The 18,936-nt window shown below is 57.1% G+C and overlaps 2 protein-coding genes across 2 annotated transcripts in view; one reads left to right on the top strand and one right to left on the bottom strand.

The window, feature by feature from the left end:
* The first annotated feature begins 339 nt into the window (after positions 1-339).
* On the top strand, positions 340-14,113 carry TMEM132A (transmembrane protein 132A). Its single transcript, XM_043970784.1, is given in 13 exon segments — positions 340-1,044; positions 3,968-4,182; positions 4,547-4,765; positions 5,048-5,379; positions 5,940-6,089; positions 8,347-8,539; positions 8,935-9,078; positions 10,476-10,678; positions 11,821-12,097; positions 12,208-12,399; positions 12,749-13,537; positions 13,539-13,684; positions 13,686-14,113. Coding segments are annotated over 13 exon segments (3,084 nt in total). The 5' UTR covers positions 340-944; the 3' UTR covers positions 13,810-14,113.
* SLC15A3 (solute carrier family 15 member 3) overlaps positions 14,037-18,936 on the bottom strand; it is a 23,268-nt gene continuing 18,368 nt past the window's right edge. Inside the window, exons 5-8 of the mRNA XM_043970785.1 lie at positions 17,871-18,039; positions 16,305-16,463; positions 14,993-15,151; positions 14,037-14,326 (exon numbers count right to left, since the gene is read on the bottom strand). Of these exons, the coding sequence (XP_043826720.1) occupies positions 14,166-14,326; positions 14,993-15,151; positions 16,305-16,463; positions 17,871-18,039 (648 nt within the window). The 3' untranslated portion in view covers positions 14,037-14,165. The remainder of the gene's footprint in view (positions 14,327-14,992; positions 15,152-16,304; positions 16,464-17,870; positions 18,040-18,936) is intronic.

The raw sequence follows: 18,936 nt of genomic DNA, 5'->3' as shown, positions 1-18,936 counted from the left end.
ACACGGGGCGGGGGAGGGGGGGCGGGGAGGGTTCGTGAGTTAGGGCCGAGTTATTGAGGATTCTGTGGAGAGGAAAGAGGGAGGGCAGGCTGGCCGGCCAAGCCTTCCCTCCCACCTCACAGAACGCTAGCCCAAAGGCGCCCGAGACAAGGCTTCCCTCCCATGTTCTAGCACCCTTGCACACACATTTGTACACCCCCCCCCCCCATTCTCCCCTCCTCACACACCTAGGAAAAGCTTTCCCTATGTGCTCCCCCTCCTAGCGTATGTGCGCACACTCGGGACAAGTCCTTCCATTTACTCTCCACGCACACGTGCACACACACATGCACGGCTAGAACACACCTCCCCTCTCCAGATGCTGCTCACACGCGTACACACGCGCGCACACACCTGCCTAGGGCAAACCTTCCCTTCCAGGTTCTCTCCTACACTCTGGCATACTCGAGCACAACCTTTCCCCCCTCCCCCTAGCGCACACGCACGCACTCACACTCACACACGCACACCCCTCTCTCCCACGATCTTGAGGCTCCCCAGGATCTACGCCGCCCGCCAGAGACGCGGCTCCAAGCCTGGGGCTCTCAGGTCCCCTCCTTTCCCTGCCTCCCTCCCTCGAGTCAGTTTCCTCCCCACCCCGGCCCCGGTCTATTTCCCTGCCCTGGATCGGGGCCCCAGAGGGGCGGGGGCGGGAGGCCGGGAGGAGCCAGGACCCCAGGCCAGTGGCAGGGGCGGCAGTGCCGGGCGCTAAGACCCGGCGGGTCGGGGGCGGAGCGTCCCTGGCTGGGTCCCTCCCCCGCCGCCCGCCTGCTCAGGCTCCATTGTCTGCTCGGCTTGGAGCAGTGGCGGCCCCGGGGCTGCGGGGCCAGGTGGGTAGCGCAGGCATCGCGGTCGGGGCATGCCTGGCGACCGGAGCGGCGCCCCTTGAAGCTTGTGCCGGGAGCATGGGCGCCGGCAGCCCCCGAAACGCTCCTCCGCGGGGCCTCGGGCGTCCCGGGCTCGGCTGCATCTGGGTAGCCCTGCTCGCTCTGAAGATTGTGCGAGGTGAGGGGGCCCCTGGGGCGGAATGGGGGAGCCCTCGGCGGGCTGCCGCATGCTGCGGGGGCTGCTAGGGCGGGAGGCACCTGAGGACGAGTCTTGGCTGAGGGGCTGCTCCCCGCACTGTTTCGTATCCATAGCCAGGACCCAACCCCCGTGACACCCGGGTCCCTGACCGCACCATGTTCCCTCCCCACCCAAGAGACCCCCTGGCATTCCCGAGCCTAAGGCAGCTTCCATCCTTCCCCCGGACCTCTGGCCTCCCGGGGTCCTACCCCTTTTTTCTTCCTGACTCCTCTGGCCTCCCGGGGTCCTACCCCTTCTTTCTTCCTGACTCCTCTGGCCTCCCGGGGTCCGACCTCTTCTTTCTTCCTGACTCCTCTGGCCTCTTGGGACCCGACCTCTGGCCTCCGGGGGCCCGACCCCTTCTTTCTTCCTGACTCCTCTGGCCTCCGGGGGTCCTATCATTCTTTCCCCCATATATCTGACTGCTAGGGCTCTGCCTTCTTTCTCAGCTTTTACCCCTGGAAAATACATTGTCCTGGGTTGCTCAGTGTCCTCCCAAGGAACCCTAGCTCCTGGATGTCCCCCCTCCTCCCCCAACATTTTCTGATGAGGGAGTATTCCCTGGTTTCTGTCCCTGACTTTCCTGCCTCAATTAGCTGGTCTCTTGTGTCTTCTGCTGTGATGTCTTGTGCCTTCTGCTCCTCGAGGGCCCCTGGGGCATCAGTGATTCCCCTCAGGAGCCCCACCTCCCCCCTGGGCTTCATCAGGCCTTTGCTTCCTAGTGGGAGGGAAGGAGAGAAAGAGGGTGGGCATCACCTGCGGGGAGGAGGCGGCCATCACCCACCTGTTAGACAAATGAGAGAAAGCCGTTGGGAAGTCTGAGGTTGCCACTTACCCTGGGACTTGTGGGTGCTCAGATGGGCTGTGAGAGCCCCCTCCTCACCGAGGGACTGCAATGTCTTTGTGGATGGGGCAGCAAAGAGCCACCCTGCTTGACTATGAGGTGGGATGGGGAGGGCAGAGCTCCGACCCCAAGTGCTCCAGCCTTCCCCAGGGAGCTCAGAAGGATAATCGAGTTCTGGAGCAGATCGAAAACATGGGTAGAGTGACCCAGCCTGAGTTAAGCCACCTGGGGAGCGGGTGGGAGGTCTAGCAGGCAGGGTTGGAGCTTCTTGTCCAGACCTGGGAAATGCAGCTGAGTGGGCAGAAGGACAGAGGGGCCTCTATGGGGGGCCGCCCCCCCTGTTACACACGTGGTTACAGGACCTGGAACAGGGAGCAGGGGAGGGGAAGTTCTCAGGTTCTCAGGCAAGGGCATGCTATCCACAGACACAGCCTCCCCTCCTCCTTGGAGGGCACCTGGACCTTCCCACTTGGGCAGCCCGTTGCCCCAAGTACTTCTCCCATCCATTGGCCGCCCTTGGATTCTCCTCAGAACTCACCCCAGAGGCACGGATGGCGGGGGTTATTATCTCTTTACAGATGGGAAAGCTGAGGCTCAGAAAGGGGAGTTACCCACACAGCCATCTAGTCCAACCTGCCCCTGAACAAGGATCCCCTGGTAATCAAAGCCCTGAAATGGGGGGCGGCGTCTAGACTGCTTGAAGTCTTCCGGGCCAGAGGAGCTCATCTTTTTTGCTTCTGAAAGCTCACATCGTTAGCAAGTTTTTCCTGATGGTGAACCTCAGTTTCCCTCTTTGTCACTTCCAGCCATTGTTCCTGATTATGTCCTCTGGGACCAAGCAGAACAAAGTGAACCCCTCTACCATGTGACCATCCTTTAAATACTGGAAGATAGCTATCCTCCCCCGAGTCTTCCTTTCTGGCCAAACCCATCCAAATATGGCCTGGACTCAAAGCTGTTCACCCTCCTGTCTGCCCTGCCTTGCACATTCTCCAGCTCATCAATATCCCTCCCCAGGGAGGGTCTGACCAGGGCAGAGGGTAGCAGGACTTCCTAGTCCTGAGCTCCAGCCTTTCTTAAAGCAGCCTTGAATTACATCATCTTCTAGGGTACCATTTCATACTGGAGACTCACATTGAGTTTGTGGTCCCCTAAAACCCTCAGGTTTTCTCCCCAAATGTACTAATGTTGAGCCATGCCTCCCTTGTCTAGCCAGAAAGAAAAATCAGGTCTTGTGACCCTATTTTCTTGCCAATCCCACCTTCTAGAAGGGCAAGTATCCCCAATCTTAAGGAAGAGGGTGTTCTTGATTATCCCTTGTTCCTGAATCTTGCCCACGTACCCTTATTTCTTACCCTGTTCTGAGCCGGTTTCCTTGTCTAGTAAATGGTCCCTAATGGGACCAGGAGGGACTGTTTTTTTGTTTGTTTGTGTTTTTTTAGTGAGGCAGTTGGGGTTAAGTGACTTGCCCAGGGTCACACAGCTGGTAAGTGTTAAGTGTCTGAGGTCGGATTTGAACTCAGGTCCTCCTGACTCCAGGGCTGGTGCTCTATCCATTGCGCCACCTAGCTGCCCCCAGGAGGGACTGTGAAGTCCTACAGATAGGGCAATCATTGTTGTTTCCCAAGAGAAGGGTCCCCGGGGACCTCAGGAGCCACGCTAATCTTGTCTTCCCAGCTCAGCCAAAAGGAAAGCTTGGGAAAGCAGCCTAGGAAGGAGAAAGCAAGTGGGGTAGAAAGACACAGAGGTAACAGGTGTCCTGGACATCAGACTGGGAAAAAAGGTGTGGCCCAAGGGCTCCCCATTCCTGACCCTACTGCCCGGAGCCCCTAACCCACCCCTTAAGTCTAATCTGAATGGACCGTTTAGTGAAGTAGTGAGTTCCCCATCATTGGAAAGTGACAACACAAGATGTTAGAGGTTGGCTCAGGTGTGGCCCTCTAGGCTCCCTCCGGTGCTTGAATTCTGTGATTCTGAACTGCCCAGCCATCATCCTTTCTGCCCTTTCTCCTCTTTCAGGGAGTGGGGACACTGAACCCCCTGACCCTATCTACCTGCCAGCCACACTGGAACTCTTAGATGTCCCAGAGTATTTCCGCCTACAGCAGATTGGCCGCTATCCTCCTGCCAACTCCTCCCTGGGCTCCCGTTCTGAGACCTTCCTGCTCCTCCAGCCACGACCCAGAGCTCAGCCCCTCCTCCGGGCATCCTACCCACCCTTCACTGCTCAGCAGGTAAGGGGGCTGCCCCTCAGGGGCAGATTCGGGGCGGGGGAGATGTGAGCAGAGGTTCCTGAGGCCCAAACTCCAGCCCGTCTGGCTTCAGGCCCTCCCTGTGTAGCAGGCAAAATGGAGATGTGTGGCATAGTGGAGAGATATTGGATTTGGAGAAAGAGGACCTGGGTTCAAATCCCGCCTCTGAGGTTTAACTACATTGGTGACCTTGGGTGAGTCACTTGTCTCTGGAACCCCGTTTCTTCCAGTGTTAAAACGAGGCAGTTGGGCCAGATGGCTAGAATTGGAACCCTGCCATCTTGGTGCCAAGGTCTGGCTTCTTCCCCGTCCCTCCCCTGCTCAGTCTCTCCTTTCCCCCCTCCAGGCTGTGCCAGCCCGGGCCACGGAGCCCAGTGGCCTGCTTGCCACCTGGGATGTTCGGGCTGTGTCAGTGGAGACCGTGCTCACACCTGTGGAGCCCCATGCCCGGGTGCTTTTCTACCTCAGAGGGCAAGACTGGCAGCCCGGCTCCCGAAATCTGCCCTGTGCCCGGCTCCATGCCATCCACCCTCTGGGCACTGTACACCAGGCGTGTCGCTTCCAAGTGAGTGGGGCACCCGGACCTGGGGGGAGTCTCAAGGGATGGCAGAAATGTCATGAGGCTGGGGAGGGGTCATTCTAGGGATGGGAGGAACAGTGAGTGCTGAGATAGGGATTGGGAAGGTCTGTGGGTGGTACTGTGATGGGGGCGTGCTTCTAATGGAAAAGAGGCTCAGGGTGCCATCACAGGGTGTTTTGGTCCCTTGTGCAAGGTTAAGGCTCTGCTGGGGCTCATTTCCCTTTGGGTCCGGCTGAGAGCCTGGGGGCTCCTCTCTCATTCCTCCAGCCATCCCTAGGAGCCTGCGTGGTAGAGATAGAAGTCCCGCGGCACTGGTTCTCGAGCGTTGCCCCCACCAAGGCTGAACTGGCCTATACCTTGGAGCCAGCAGTAGCGGACCCCGGGCAATGTGCCCCCGCCGGGGAGGGGGTTGCCCCAGATCGACCCCTCCCCGTGGGGTGGGTGGAGATCCAGCAGGCCGATCCCCCTCGCCTGCAAGAGGTGCCTTTGGACGATGCTGTCCGCCTCCGAGTGTCCGATGCTGCCGTGAGGCCTGGGCAGCCCTTCAACGCTACCATCCTACTGAGGCATAACTTTACTGATAACTCCCTGACGCTCTGGTGAGTCTCCCAGGACCTTGGGGCCAGCTTTCCCAGTCTCCAGAACCAGCTGATCAGCTCCCCAAGGGAGGGCATACGGGCAGAGGGGAGAAGCGGCTTGGGGCCCAGAGCCACTTGGTACCAGAAGACATGGAAGTAGTCTGGACTCCTGTGCTGTGTTCTTAGGTCCCTTTTAGTTCTAACATCCTGTGTTCTAAGGTCCCTCCCAGCTTGTGTGTTCTGTGTTCTAAGCTCTCTGACCATGGCATTCTGTGCCTTAAGCTTCTTCCTCACTCTGAGGGCCCCTCCAGCTCGAACACTGTAGGGTACTATGAGTGTCTCCCCACCCCATTGCACCCCCAGTGCCAACACCCAACAGTAGCAGGTCTGCACACTGTGCTGCTTTGCCCTCCTCTGTGGGCTGGTCTTTTCCACGGGTTTCCGCCCTCCCTTCTGAAACCGTCAGCCTGTGCTCTCACTTTCCCATCTGCCCCGTCCTTCCAAGCTGCCTAGCTCAGCGCTGGCTTGTGTCACCGGCGACACAGGTCAGTGAGCATTCGCCATCTCCGCCTCCCCTCCAGGATCAAGGTCAAGAAGGGGCTCCACGTCACAGCCGCCCGGCCCGCTCACCCTTCCCTCTGGACGGCCAAACTGGAAAAGTTAAAAGGCTCCAAGCATCACACGGTGCTCATCACCTGCCAGGTCACCGGGCCTAAGTGGTCAGACACCAGGTAGGATTGGCTCCCTCCGTCCCAGAGAGGCTCGTTATTCCCATACCGGGCACGGCTCCGGGTGCTGGGCCACCAAGACAGAAGAGGGGCTTGTATTCTAGAGGGGTAGACGCACCACGTACACGAATAGTTAGTCAAGGAATTGGTACAGAATCATTCCAAGGTCATTTGGGGGGATCAGGAGAGGCCCTTCCCACAAGGGGGCTCTTGAAGGAAGCTGGTGATTCACAGCAGTGAAGGGAGGCTATCACAGGCATGCGGCACAGCTAGTGCAAGGACCTGGAGGTGGGAGATGGAGCAGGCCAGCCAATGTGGTTTGACCATAGAGTTTGTAGGGTTGAGTTATGGGTTCAAAGACTAGAAAGGGTAGGAAGGGGTGGGGCTGGGAAGAGCTTTAAACACTCAGGAGAGGAGTTTATATCTGAAGGCATAGGGAGCCACTGGAGTTTACTGAGTAGAGGAAGGGTGAGTGGTCAGACGCGTGCTGTAAGAACATCCTTTGGCAGATGCAGAGAAGATGAATTGGAGTGGGGAGAGACTTAAGACAAGGAGGGCAGTTGGGAGGCTGGCAATCCAGGCAAGTGGTCATGAGGGTCTGAATTAAGATGGTGGCTGTGGGAGTCAATGTTGTGTAGGTTAAAATGGTGAGATGTGATGGGGAATGGGTGGGGAGTCTGGGAGAATGTCAGAGCTGCCAATCTGGGTGAGTGGAAGAACAGGAGCAGGAAAGCTTGGAAGAGGGACCGAGGGTTGGGGTGTGGAAGGCCAAAGGTCACAAGTTTTGATTCAGACATATGGAGTTTGGGATAACCCCCCATTTGAAAAGTCCAACAAGCAACTAACTGGTGATTGGACTTACTGGAGCTCAAGAGAGACCGGGGGTGGGGGGAGGGGGCGGGGGGGGGGGCTCTGTAAATATGCATGTCCCCTGCATAGTGAGGAGAACTTGAACTCATGAGAGCTGAGATCCTAGAGAAAAAAAAAGAGTGTCCAGAACAATCCATGGACACACCCACATGACGATGCAGAAATGGCAGGTAGAGAGAACTGAGAAAGATCAGGGTCCCAAAAACCCTGGGAGGGGGCAGCTAGGTGTCGCAGCGGATAGAGCACCGGCCCTGGAGTCAGGAGTACCTGAGTTCAAATCTGGCCTCAGACACTTAACATTTACTAGCTGTGTGACCCTGGGCAAGTCACTTAACCCCAATTGCCTCACCAAAAAAAAATTAATTAATTAAATGAGGGAAAAAAAAATAGTAAACTAGAGGGGAAGCTAGGTGGTACAGTGGATAGAGCACCGGCCCAGGAGTCAGGAGGACCTGAGTTCAAATCCGGCCTCAGACACTTAACACTTACTAGCTGTGTGACCCTGGGCAAGTCACTTAACCCCAATTGCCTCACTAAAAAAAAAAAAAAAAAAAAAAAAACAAAGAAAAAAACCTGGGAGGAGAGTGTCCAGGAGGAGGAAGAAATGGACAGTGGTGTCACGGTCCACAGGAAGGTCAAGAAGGACACGGCCTGAGCAAAGGCCCTTAGAGACAACCACCCAGAGATCAGTGAGGACTTTGGAGGAGGAATTCCAATTGTGTGGTTGGGGGAAAGCCAGAGAGCTCAGAGGAGAGAGAGAGACACGGGGCATAGAGGACTCGAGGAATTTGTCTGAGAGAGGTCAGAGACATACAAGATGATAGCAGATGGGGCGCTGAGGGTCTGCTGAAGGCTTTTAGAGAAGGCTGGAGACCTGGCGTATTTGGAGGCAGCAGGGAAGGAGGTGGGGGATGGCAGTGATTGGAGATGAATGGCAGAAGGGGATGAGAGTAGAGCCAGCCCACTGGGCAGGATAAGACAAAGGCTACTTCTTCTTCTTCTTTTTTTTTTTTTGGCCGGGCAGTGGGGGTTAAGTGACTTGCCCAGGGCCACACAGCTAGTAAGTGTCAAGTGTCTGAGGCCAGATTTGAACTCAGGTCCTCCTGACTCCAGGGCCGGTGCCCTATCCACTGTGCCACCTAGCTGCTTCCCCCCTCCAAGGCTACTTCTTGTAGGGGAGAAACACTTCTTTAGAGACCAGGGGAAAGGCTCAGCAGAGAAGGCTGGTCCTCGAAGGTGACAGGTTGGAGAGGAGAGGAAGGAGATGTGATTGAGGGAGAGAATGGAGAAGCCATGAATGGGAAGAGCGATGAGGTGGTTTCCAGGCATGCCCGTAGTCCCTGATCCTCCTTTTCCTTCTCTGGCTTGACTTTCGTCCTCCTCCTGAAAGCCCACCTGGATTCTCAGAGTTCCTGTGGGTGGACTTTGCTGTGGAGAACGGCACAGGAGCCACATTGTCCACCCGTCCTGTCACGTGGCAGCTGGAATACCCAAGCCAGGTCGCCGAGGCCAAGAAGGATAAGATGGTGTGGGAGATCCTGGTGTCCGAGCGGGATGTCCGGGCCCTTGTCCCCATGGCAAAGGTAACAGACCATGGGGTGGGCCCGGGCAGGGGGGGGGGGGGTCTGCCTGTTCAGAGCCACCACTCAGGGCCCTGAGTTTACCCTTTTCCTGGCCCAGGGGCAGACCAGGAAGGTCCCCGGGGGCTCCTTATGGTTATAGAGCGTGGGGGCAGAGTACAAGAGAGGAAGATGTATGCCAGGCACCTGCAGGTGTGGGTTTCTTGGAGACTATTCTAGGAGTTCTCAGGAGCCAGTGCCAGAGGGTACCAAGTAATGAGAATTCAGTGTCAGGCCCCTATATGGTCGCCAAGATGGCATCATGGGTACGTGGGGGCCTAGGGATTGTAGGATGGGCATAGGAACCCTAGTCAACTGGGCCTGCCAACGGGGGACCTAAACCCCCTCCTGCCTTGCAGACCGAGGAGCTAGTGAACACCGCCCCCCTTACTGGCATTCCCCGGAGGGTCCCCCTACGCCTGGTCACCGTGGAGGTGGGTGGAGCTGTGGTGGAGGTCACCGAGCAGGTGGGCTGTGAGTCGGCCAATACTCAAGTCCTGCAGGTGAGTGGCCTGGGTCTCTTTGTCAGCCCCTGCCCCCTCCCTGCCCCCGCCTCTTCTGCCCATGACCAGCTCTCTAGGCCTGCCCAGAATGGAGGCTCCTTCCCCTTCAGAGGGAGAGCTTCTCCCAGATGGAGTCCCCCAGGACCCTCCCCACGAGAGTCACACCTCCCAAGGCAGCCTCTTCTACCTTAGACCGCTCTGAGGAAACCTTTGCCGGCATTGTTCCTGGTCTGCCCTTTGGGGTCAAGCCGGACATTCTCGCTATTCGAGGGCAGCTAGTAAGAGGTCTCTTCTACCAATTCCTTCAACTCAACTTCACAGAGCGGTGCACAGTGGAAAGAGCACGGGGTTGGTTGGAGATGGAAAGACCTGGGTTCAAATGCTGGTGGTCACTCTCTGCGTGACCTTGGTCAAACCAACAGACTTTTTCAGGCCTCCCTTTCCTCAACTGTAAAATGAGGGGTTTGGACCAGATCACCTCTGAAGCCCCTTTCATTTCTGCTCCTTTGGTGTCCAGAACCTTTCCCATCCTGGTCCCTTTTGCCTAGACCCTGTCTGGACCCTCTTAGCAAGACCAGGTTAGGTATGCAGAGCCAGCTGAAGGCCTGCTTTAGTCGTGTGCTTAGGCCTGACCTTGGGTAAAGAACAGGATGGTGCCTGATGCCAACAACAACAACAACAACATTCAATGATACGGTCAGCTCATAGTGTGTGGGTTTCACTATAGCCGGTGTTTTGTCCCAGGGTGGGCGTCATGGTCCTTCTGCCGGCCCCTCAGACTCTTCTCCGAAGCCCCCCAACAGTGCAGGTGCACTCAAGGAACCCAGACTGGCTTGAACATCAGCCCACACAAAATGGAATTAAGATCCACCTGCAGAGGGAAGGGGATTTCGGTGGGGTGAAAAGAGGGTGGTCTCTCCCACTCGGAGCGTAGTCAGCCTCCCCTCCTCTGCCCCAGAGGCTGTATGAATTCCATGTTCTCTGAGGTTCTTTCCAGGTGATCATAGATTCAGAGCTAGAAGGTCTCTGAAGACCATTGAGCCTGATGCCCTGGTTTTCCAGTAGAGGAAATTGAGGTGGATGGATTAAGTGACTTGCCTAGAGTCAACCAGATAGTAAGTGTCAGAGGTAGGATTTGAACCCGGGTCTTCCCGATTCCAAGTCCAGTGCTCTATCCCTTGGGTCGGTTGTCTCTAAATGTATGATCTTGGTCAAGTCACTTCCCCCACATGGGCCTGTCTTCTGTCAGTGAGGTCAGAGTAGATGGTCTTCCACTTCTAGCACTTGGTCTCTAATCCAGCAGACCCTTGCTTCTGGGTCAGCCGTAGATAAAACACCTCCTCACACCTACCTTCCCAGGTATATGCTGCCCTCCTGAGCCCTCTGCTTCCCTCCAGGTGTCAGAAGCCTGCAGTGAGGTGTTTGTGGAAGGCAAGGAGAGCCAGGGGGCCCGGGGGGTTCAGATAGACTTCTGGTGGCGCCGGCTCCGGGCCTCACTCCGGGTCACTGTGTGGGCCCCGCTGTTGCCACTGAGAATCGAGATGACAGACACCACCCTGGAGCAAGTCCGAGGCTGGAGGGTCCCTGGGCCGGCCAATGGGTGAGTTCAGGACAGGGCCAGCCAGGGTATTTCAGGGCTCATGTTGGGTTGGCCAACTGTCTCTGCAGCTTGGATGCTGGAGGGAGGAGAGCAGAGGCAGGATCTCCCTAGAGAAGGTGGCAGGGTGTGGCAGGAGGGGCAGAAGCTGCCCCTCTGGATGGGACAGACCGTGCTGGGCTGCAGGCATGGGAGGGCAAACGATGGAAGTCACCAGAATTAATGCCGTCCTTCTGCCCCTTGGTCAGAAGGAGCTGGTGGAGGTCTCTGTCCCGTTTGGCGACTGCATTCTTGAGTAGGAGAGATGTTTGGGGGCAGCCACGAGGGGCCTCTGCCCAACTGGGACACCCCTGAGGGGCGTTTGATCCCTCGGGAACCCTGGCTCTGCCACAGTCAGGATGGACCCTTTCGGCCACGACCCTAAGGCCCGAAGACTCTTTCTTGACCAGCTGGGCCACCCTCCTGTGGATGCTCTCCAGAGTCTTACCATCACTCTTTTTTTTTTTTTTTTTTTTTTTAGTGAGGCAATTGGGGTTAAGTGACTTGCCCAGGGCCACACAGCTAGTAAGTGTTAAGTGTCTGAGGCCGGATTTGAACTCAGGTACTCCTGACTCCAGGGCCGGTACTCTATCCAATGCGCCACCTTGCTGCCCCTACCATCACTCTTAGCAAGGCCAAGGCCAAGGGTGACCTTGGGCGAAGCTCCAACCTTTGCTTTCCTTGAGCTTTGTAGTAGGTCATGATTTCTGAGACCCCCTATGCCTCTCAGCCCCCTGACCTTATCACCCTGTAACTTAGGCCCTTTTCTGGGTGTCTTGGACCCTTGAGCAGTCTGGGAAAACCCAGGGAATCCTTCTCAGTGCCATGCTTTAAAAGGCATAAATTAACACAGTATTTCAGAAGAAACCAGTTCTGTGAAATGGAGTTACCACGTTTTCTCTAAGTTCACAGACCCCAGGGTAAGAACCTCCGGATTCTTCAGCCCATCGGGAGCAGGGAATAGGGTCAGTGTAGAGGAGTGGACAGGTGTAGGACAAGGGGGTGAGAATGCCCTGCTCTTACTGAAGAGGGGCCTCTGGCGTGGGTCAGAGAGGGGAGTTCCAGGCCACCCTCCTTCATTGACCACTTTGTCCTTGGCCGGGTAGTGCCCCCACCGAGCCTGAGGAAGGAGGCGAGGAGGCCGACCGGCGGGCCCGGAGCTGCCGGCTGCAATACCAGCGTGCTGGTGTCCGGTTCCTCGTTCCTTTCGTTGCCCATCCTCAGGACGGAGGCCGCCATCTTACTTATCTCCTGGGCCCTGACTGGCTGCTGGACGTGTCTCACCTCGTGGGACCCCATGCCCGTGTCCAAGACCCTCGAGTGGCTACTCTGGAGGGTGGCAGAACACTGGTTGGACGGGAGCCAGGGGTTACTTCCTTGGAGGTGAGAGGGAGCGTGGGGAGGATGGGGCAGGAGGAAGATGGAGGTGTGGGGCCTAGAGCCCTTCTGGGCAGGCTCTCCCCTCCCCGCTTCAGCTCTCCTTCCTGCCTTAGGTCCGCTCACCACTATCTGACTCCATCCTTGGAGAACAGACTCTGTCTGTGACAGACGAAAAGGTCTCTGTGCTGGAGCTTCGGGCACAGCCGGTGATGAGTATCTCGCTGGCGCTGAGCCGGGGCACCGCCCACCCTGGAGAGATCACCGCAACATGTTGGGCACACACAGCTCCACCCAGCTTGAAACAGGTGAAGGCCAAGACAGGAGATGGGTCCATGGATGGGCAGGGTCAACCTTCCCAGAGGGCAACGGGGTGAGGGGCTCCAGAGAGACAAGGATGGAGCCTGGAGGGTGGAGCTCCTGGGGAGAGAGGGAGGAGGGACCACACAAAAAGGCTCAGGTTAACCCCTGGCTCTGGGCCCCTCTGGAGCGTAAAGGAAGGTGGGTGATTAACTCGGTCCCTCTCTCCCGTCGTTGCTTCTCTGTGTGATCTCGTCTCTCGCCTCTTTCGTGTGGGTCTCTGTGGTATCTGTGTGTCTGCCCGTGTGTCTCCGCTCTCCCACTGTGTGGTGTCTCCCCGCCTGCCCGGCCCTGTAGGAGGTGGCCTTCTCCCTGTGGTTGGCCTTCTCGGACCACACCCTGGCTCCAGCAGAGCTGTTTGAGCCCAAGGACTTGGCCCTGTCCGTTTCCACTGAGGAGCCAGGAGCCTTCTCCTCGACAGCCCCCAGCAAGGAGCGAGGGGACTTCTTTGGGGGGCTGGTGAGTGGAGGGGCTGACGAGGGTATGCCCCTGCAGGTGGGTCTGCACTCCCCAGAGTCCTGCCGCCGGGGCAAACACCGGCCCCCGCTGGCCTCGGCCACAGCCTGGCTGGGGGTACCCCCGGCGCCCCCTCGGCAGCACGAACAGGCTCCCCCAATTGCCTCTGCTCCCCCGGTCACTGAGAGCACTGGGGGAGCGGGGAGGCATCGGGGCGCAGGGGGAGAGGGGGGACTGAGGAGCAAGTTTGAGCGTCCTGAGGACCTAGGGGAAGAGCGGGAGGAGGAGGGGGAGGAGGAGCAGGAGGAGGAGGGGGAGGAGATGGTGAGGGCCCCTCAGAGGGTGACGGACCTGGAGCTGGGCCTCTACGCCCTGCTCAGCATCTTCTGCCTGGCCATCCTCATCTTCCTTGTCAACGGCGTGGTCTTTGTGCTGCGGTACCAGCGCAAGGAGCCCCCTGATGCCCCAGCCTCTGGGGGCCCCACTTCCCCCCAGCCCCACAACTGGGTCTGGCTGGGGACGGATCAGGAGGAGCTGAGCCGGCAGCTGGATCGGCGACCGCCTCGGGAGGAGAGGCCCCCAAGCCCGGCCCCTCCCACCTCGGGGGAGGGGGGCTGCCACTGTGAAGGGGGGGGGAGGAGGAGGAAGCAGCCCGGACCCTACCCCACCCCTGGGGGCAACCCTGCCACGGAAGGAGCCAGGGGGCCGAAGGAAGCGGGTGGAGTTTGTGACCTTTGCGGCGGCGCCCCCAGCCCGGCCCCCCGAGGAGCCCCCGGCCCCCCGCGGTGCAGTCTATTCTGGTGGCTGGGGAGGATGACATCCGCTGGGTGTGCGAGGACATGGGGCTAAGGGACCCTGATGAGCTGAGAAGCTACATGGAGAGGATCCGGGGCAGCTCCTGACGTCCAGCCCCTCCCCCTTCGCCTAGGGACGTTGGGCCCCAAGTCCTGGGGGTTGGGGTCAGAGAAGGCCCTTCCCCAGCGTCAGATGTTTCTCTTGTGGTATGATCTAAGTCCTCCCGTCTCCCTGCCTGCCACCCCCACCCCCGCAAGGTCCCAGCCCCCCACTCCTTCCTGTTCCCCCAATCGCCCCCCCTCATTGCCATGGGGTGAGGAAGGGCTGGGGTCCGTTATTTATGACAAATGTTTTATTCTTACGTTGGGTACAAAATAAAATGGAAAGGGAATCGGAGCCCTGAGGTGGCAAGTCCTGGCCCTTGTGCTTATTAACTCTGCTCGGACCTGGCCCCCTGCGCCCCTCAGCCGCCATCTTTCCCGGCGCAGTGGCGGCAGGTTGGGGGAGGAGGAGGAGCTGACCGCTCGTAGATACTGGTGATCCAGAGGAACAAGAGGATTGTGGCAGCCTGGATGCCAGCCAGCAGGAAGAAATAGAGATCCATCCGGCAATTGTTAATGTTTCCTGCAAGACAAGGGGATTGAGTGCACGGGCCCCTGCCCTAGGGACCCTGCGGCTGGCGTGGGGCGGCGGGAGACAGGGGATCTGGGTTTAAATCACTTGACACCACCCTGGTGACTTTGGGCAGGTCACCTAACTTCCCTGGGTTCTGCTCTCCCTCTGTGAAGTGAAAGTGCGGGCCCACCCCATGACTGTTCCTCACACACTTTGAAGGGCTGTGTGGGGTTTGCTGAATCCTGGGGGTCAGGGGACTTCAGCATCACCTCCACTTGCCCCTCGGTTCTCCTCTCCCCAGGAGTCAGGGTCTCCCCCTCTTCCCTGAGTGGAGATGGATGCCCTGCTCGTCACCTCTTTTGAGGCTCCGATGCCCACGGAGTGGGGGGGATAATAATAATGTGGGGGTGGGTGTCTCGTTGAGTCCCTGGCTCTACTCCCTCACCCTGGGACGGAGCAAGTCGCTTCCTTTTTGTGGGCCTGTTTCCCATCTGAGGAGTTTGGACTAGAGCCTGAACTAATTGTGATTCTTTAACACTGAAGCTATGCCCAAGGGCGTCAGGTCTTTCACATCTGGGGCACTGGGTATCTGAGGGCACAGAATAGGCAGGGGACTCTAGCCACCCTAACCCCTAAGTTTATTCACGTACCCCCTTGCCACCCCCACATACATACCATAATCCCTGGGACAGTGCAGCCAGCCCCCTGCTGGGAGGGACAGCAAAGCCACCAGGCCGGAGCCCAGAAATGAGCCAACACCAGACAGGAAGTAGAAGATGCCCATGATGGCCCCCTGCATAGACCGGGGGGCTTCTGAGTAGGCAAACTCCAGACCTAGGAGAGAGGGAGGGTCACCCTGGGGCAGCTGAAAAGTGGGCAGGAAAGGAAACCCCAAACCTGGGCCACAAGATGCCAGGAATGACCTTCTCCCTTAGGACTCGGCCCCTGTGCCAACCCGCTTCCTCATGGGTTCCAGGCTCAACTCTGTTTGTTTATTTTTTGGTTTTTTTTTTTAGTGAGGCAATTGGGGTTAAGTGACTTGCCCAGGGTCACACAGCTAGTAAGTGTTAAGTGTCTGAGGCCAGATTTGAACTCAGGTACTCCTGACTCCAGGGCCGGTGCTCTATCCACTGCACCACCTAGCTGCCCCCCGGGGCTCAACTCTGAAGAGGGAAAGCAGCCACGTTTCAGGGCCAGAGCAGACCAGAGACCTGGGCTGATGAGCCCCGGGGGGCAGCCTGCTTTGGTTCTGTTCTGGGGAAGGCCCGAGCATCTGAGCTGGCATGGGGCCCACCCATGCAGGGGGTGCGGGTAAGGGCTTTGCCTCTGGCCCTGTGCAAGGACCCACGGAAGTTCCCTGGGGAAGTGTGTTAGTTCAACCTGGTGCCCCCACACACCCCTGGACCAACACTGAGCTGTGTTCGCTCTGCCTTTAGGACAGATGCCTTTTCCTCCTGCACAGCCTGGCTTAGGGATCCCTGCCCTGTGCTTCTCCTCCCCACCCTCCCCTGGCACCATGCCTGCATCTTTCCAGGTGCCCACCTAGGGTTTCTACCCTTCTGCAAGCTGCCACCCAAGACCAAAAGCAGATCAGAGCTTGGCACAAGGAAAAACCACCTAATGGGGAGAACTATCCCTGGCAGGCTGGGCTGCCTTGAGAGGTGGCCAATGTCCTGTCTTCAGAGATCTTTCTGTGGTAGTCAGAGGACTAATTGTTGGGCATAGTGGAGGCAGGATTTGCTTCCAGTTCTGAGATTCAGAGAAAGCAGGGGATCCAGAGAGAGAGGGGCAGCCAAAACTCTGGCTTCATAGCCAGCAATCCCCAGCCTTGGGAGGGTGAGAAGCCTTTCTGATCTCTGCTGGGTTCACCCTGAGTCATCCATCTTCATTCATTCAAGATGGAACCCACCATCCAACCATCCCTCCTTCGACAGCTCCTGGCCTTGTCTGGGGAAGGGGTTAGGGAGGACCAGGACCACTGCAGTACCTGGGATGCTGGCAAAGATCTCGCTGATGCCAATGAGGAGATACTGAGGGATCTGCCACCAGATATACACAGGCGCTGCGAAGTACTCATCTTGTCCAATTTGCTGAGCCACCGTCTCATTGCGGTGAATGTATTGGAGCCTCTTGGTCTCCAGGATGCCTGTTGGGGGTCATCAGGGTTTCTCAACTCAGGGACTGTGGGCTATAGACTCTCAGCCTCATCATCTACTGTGCCCAATTTACCCACCAGTGGGCACAACCTTACAGCACAGGCCTGCCCCAGGAGGCAAGGGACCATACTCATGGACCATACGGATTGTGTCATAAAGAGGACAGTGAAAGGGGAAGGCCTCTAGATGGGCAACTAGGTTTGAGTCCCAACTTTGTCATCCTGTATGACCCTGGACAAGTCATTGCCCCTTTGGCTTCAGTTTTCTGCTCTGAACGTATTCTCTGAAGGGGTAGGGTTAGATACCTTAGAAGGACCCTCTCATCTCTGACATTACATGTTCTAAGGTACCCTTCCAGCTCTGACATTCCATGTTCTATGGTACCCTTCTGGCTCTGACAGTCTCTGTTCTAAGGTCCCTTCCAGCTCTGACATTCTATGTTCTAAGGTACCCTTCCAGCTCTGACATTCCCTGTTCTAAGGTACCTTTCTGGCTCTGACATTCTATGTTCTAAGATCTTTCTAAGGCTCTGACATTCCATGTTCTATGGTACCCTTCTGCCTCTGACATTCTCTGTTCTAAGGTACCCTTCAGGCTGTGACATTCCATGTTCTCAGGTACCCTTCTGGTTTTGACAGTCTCTGTTCTAAGTTCCCTTCCAGCTCTGACATTCTCTGTTCTAAGGTACCCTTATGGCTCTTACAGTCTCTGTTTTAAGGTCCCTTCCAGCTCTGACTTTCCCTGTTCTAAGGCACCCTTTTGGCTCTGACATTCTATGTTCTAAAGTACCCTTCCAGCTCTGACATTCCCTGTTCTAAGGTACCCTTCAGGCTGTGACATGCCATGTTCTCACGTACCCTTCTGGCTTTGAGAGTCTCTGTTCTAAGGTCCCTTCCAGCTCTGACATTCCCTGTTCTAAGGTACCCTTCCAGCTCTGACATTCCATGTTCTAAGGTACCTTTCTGGCTCTGACATTCCCTGTTCTAAGGTCCCTTCCACCTCTGACATTCCCTGTTCTAAGGTATCCTTTCGGCTCTGACATTCCATGTTCTAAGATACCTTTCTGGCTCTGACATTCCATGTTCTAAGGTCCTTTCCAGCTCTAAAATTCTGGGTTCTGTCCCAAGTTTCCCCCAGGCTCTAACATTCTATGTTCCTCAGTCTCTTCTGGCTGAAGCATGCTTTTATCTGTGCTAAAATGGCGCCTCTTACACTGACATTCTATATTTGGGGTCCTGTATGACTTCTATGACATTCTATGTTCCTGGTGCAGGATCCCTCCCTCTCTGTCTATGATGACCAGATCTGGCCTCAGCTCCCCCACCCTTGGCTGTGGGCTGTCGGGTCCCCTCCCTTATGCCCAGTGGGGGTCCCCACGCCCCCTCCCCCAGAATGACCTGCCACAATGACGGAGGCAAACCCAAAGAACATGCCCAGGGCCATCTTCTTGAGCAGTGAGGGAAGCAGCTTCCGCCGCTGCAGGAACGGGTCGAGGACTCGGTCTTTGAGGGGCACCAGAATCAGCACCACGACCACATTGGCCAAAAGGAGCCAGGCTTCTGGAAACTGGGGAGGGGGGAAGCATGTCAGAGGCTATCATGTGGCCTGGGAAGCAGAGAGTGGGGAGGGGGCCGGGTCAGGGCTGCTGCATGTGCTGGTGGCACATCCCGGGGCGTGTGGGAACAGGAGCAGAGCAAGGGGATGCTCTTAACCGGCCATTGACCAGTCGGAATGAAGCAGCTGAGGCCTCCCGTTAGGGGAGATTCAGGATGCCTCGACCCCGTGAAGGACTCCCCCAGCACCCACAGGTTGGGGAGGGAGCGAAGGCAGGAGGACAGAAGACAGAGATGAGTGGGAAGCCGAGCGCATGCTTCCTGGGAGGCTGATGCCGGCGCTGCACCCACTACGGCCCACTAAGGACTCCACACAAAGTGGAGAATCAATCGGGGCTGAGGGTGGGGGGTTAATTGGCAAGAACGATGGATTCGGAATCGGGAGACCGGAATCTGTCCTGGCCCGGACTTTGCAAAGTACCTGGCCTCTCTGGGCTGCTTGTTTCCTCATAGGGGAAATGGGGGTTTTAATGCTCCCTAAAGGGCTTTGTAACCATCTCAGCACTGAAGACATGGGAGATGTGCCTGTGAAGTGAGTGTCCTCAACAGGAGAATGAGCAGGTCACGCTTTGATCTCAGTTCTCAAACTTTGGGGTCTGAGGACCCCTTTCTACTCTGAAAAGCTTCTGGTGCCCCCCCAAAGAGCTTTGGTGCCATCTACCAATATTTACCATATTAGAAGTGAAAGCGTCTTGGTATGATTAGGAAAGTAATGGTGACCTTGAGGACGCCCTGACAGGGTCTTGGGGACCCCTAGGAGACCCTTTCCCTGGCCACACTTTGAGAAGGGTTGGACTAGATATCTCCGTGGCCTCGTTTAATCCTGGCATTCTATGCTCCCATTTTTAAC

This window comes from Dromiciops gliroides, chromosome 6 (assembly GCF_019393635.1).
Source record: "Dromiciops gliroides isolate mDroGli1 chromosome 6, mDroGli1.pri, whole genome shotgun sequence".
In the NCBI taxonomy this organism is placed as follows: Eukaryota; Metazoa; Chordata; class Mammalia; order Microbiotheria; family Microbiotheriidae; genus Dromiciops; species Dromiciops gliroides.
The sequence above is the reverse complement of the archived record's forward strand: the minus strand, read 5'-3'. Positions and strand labels throughout refer to the sequence as shown.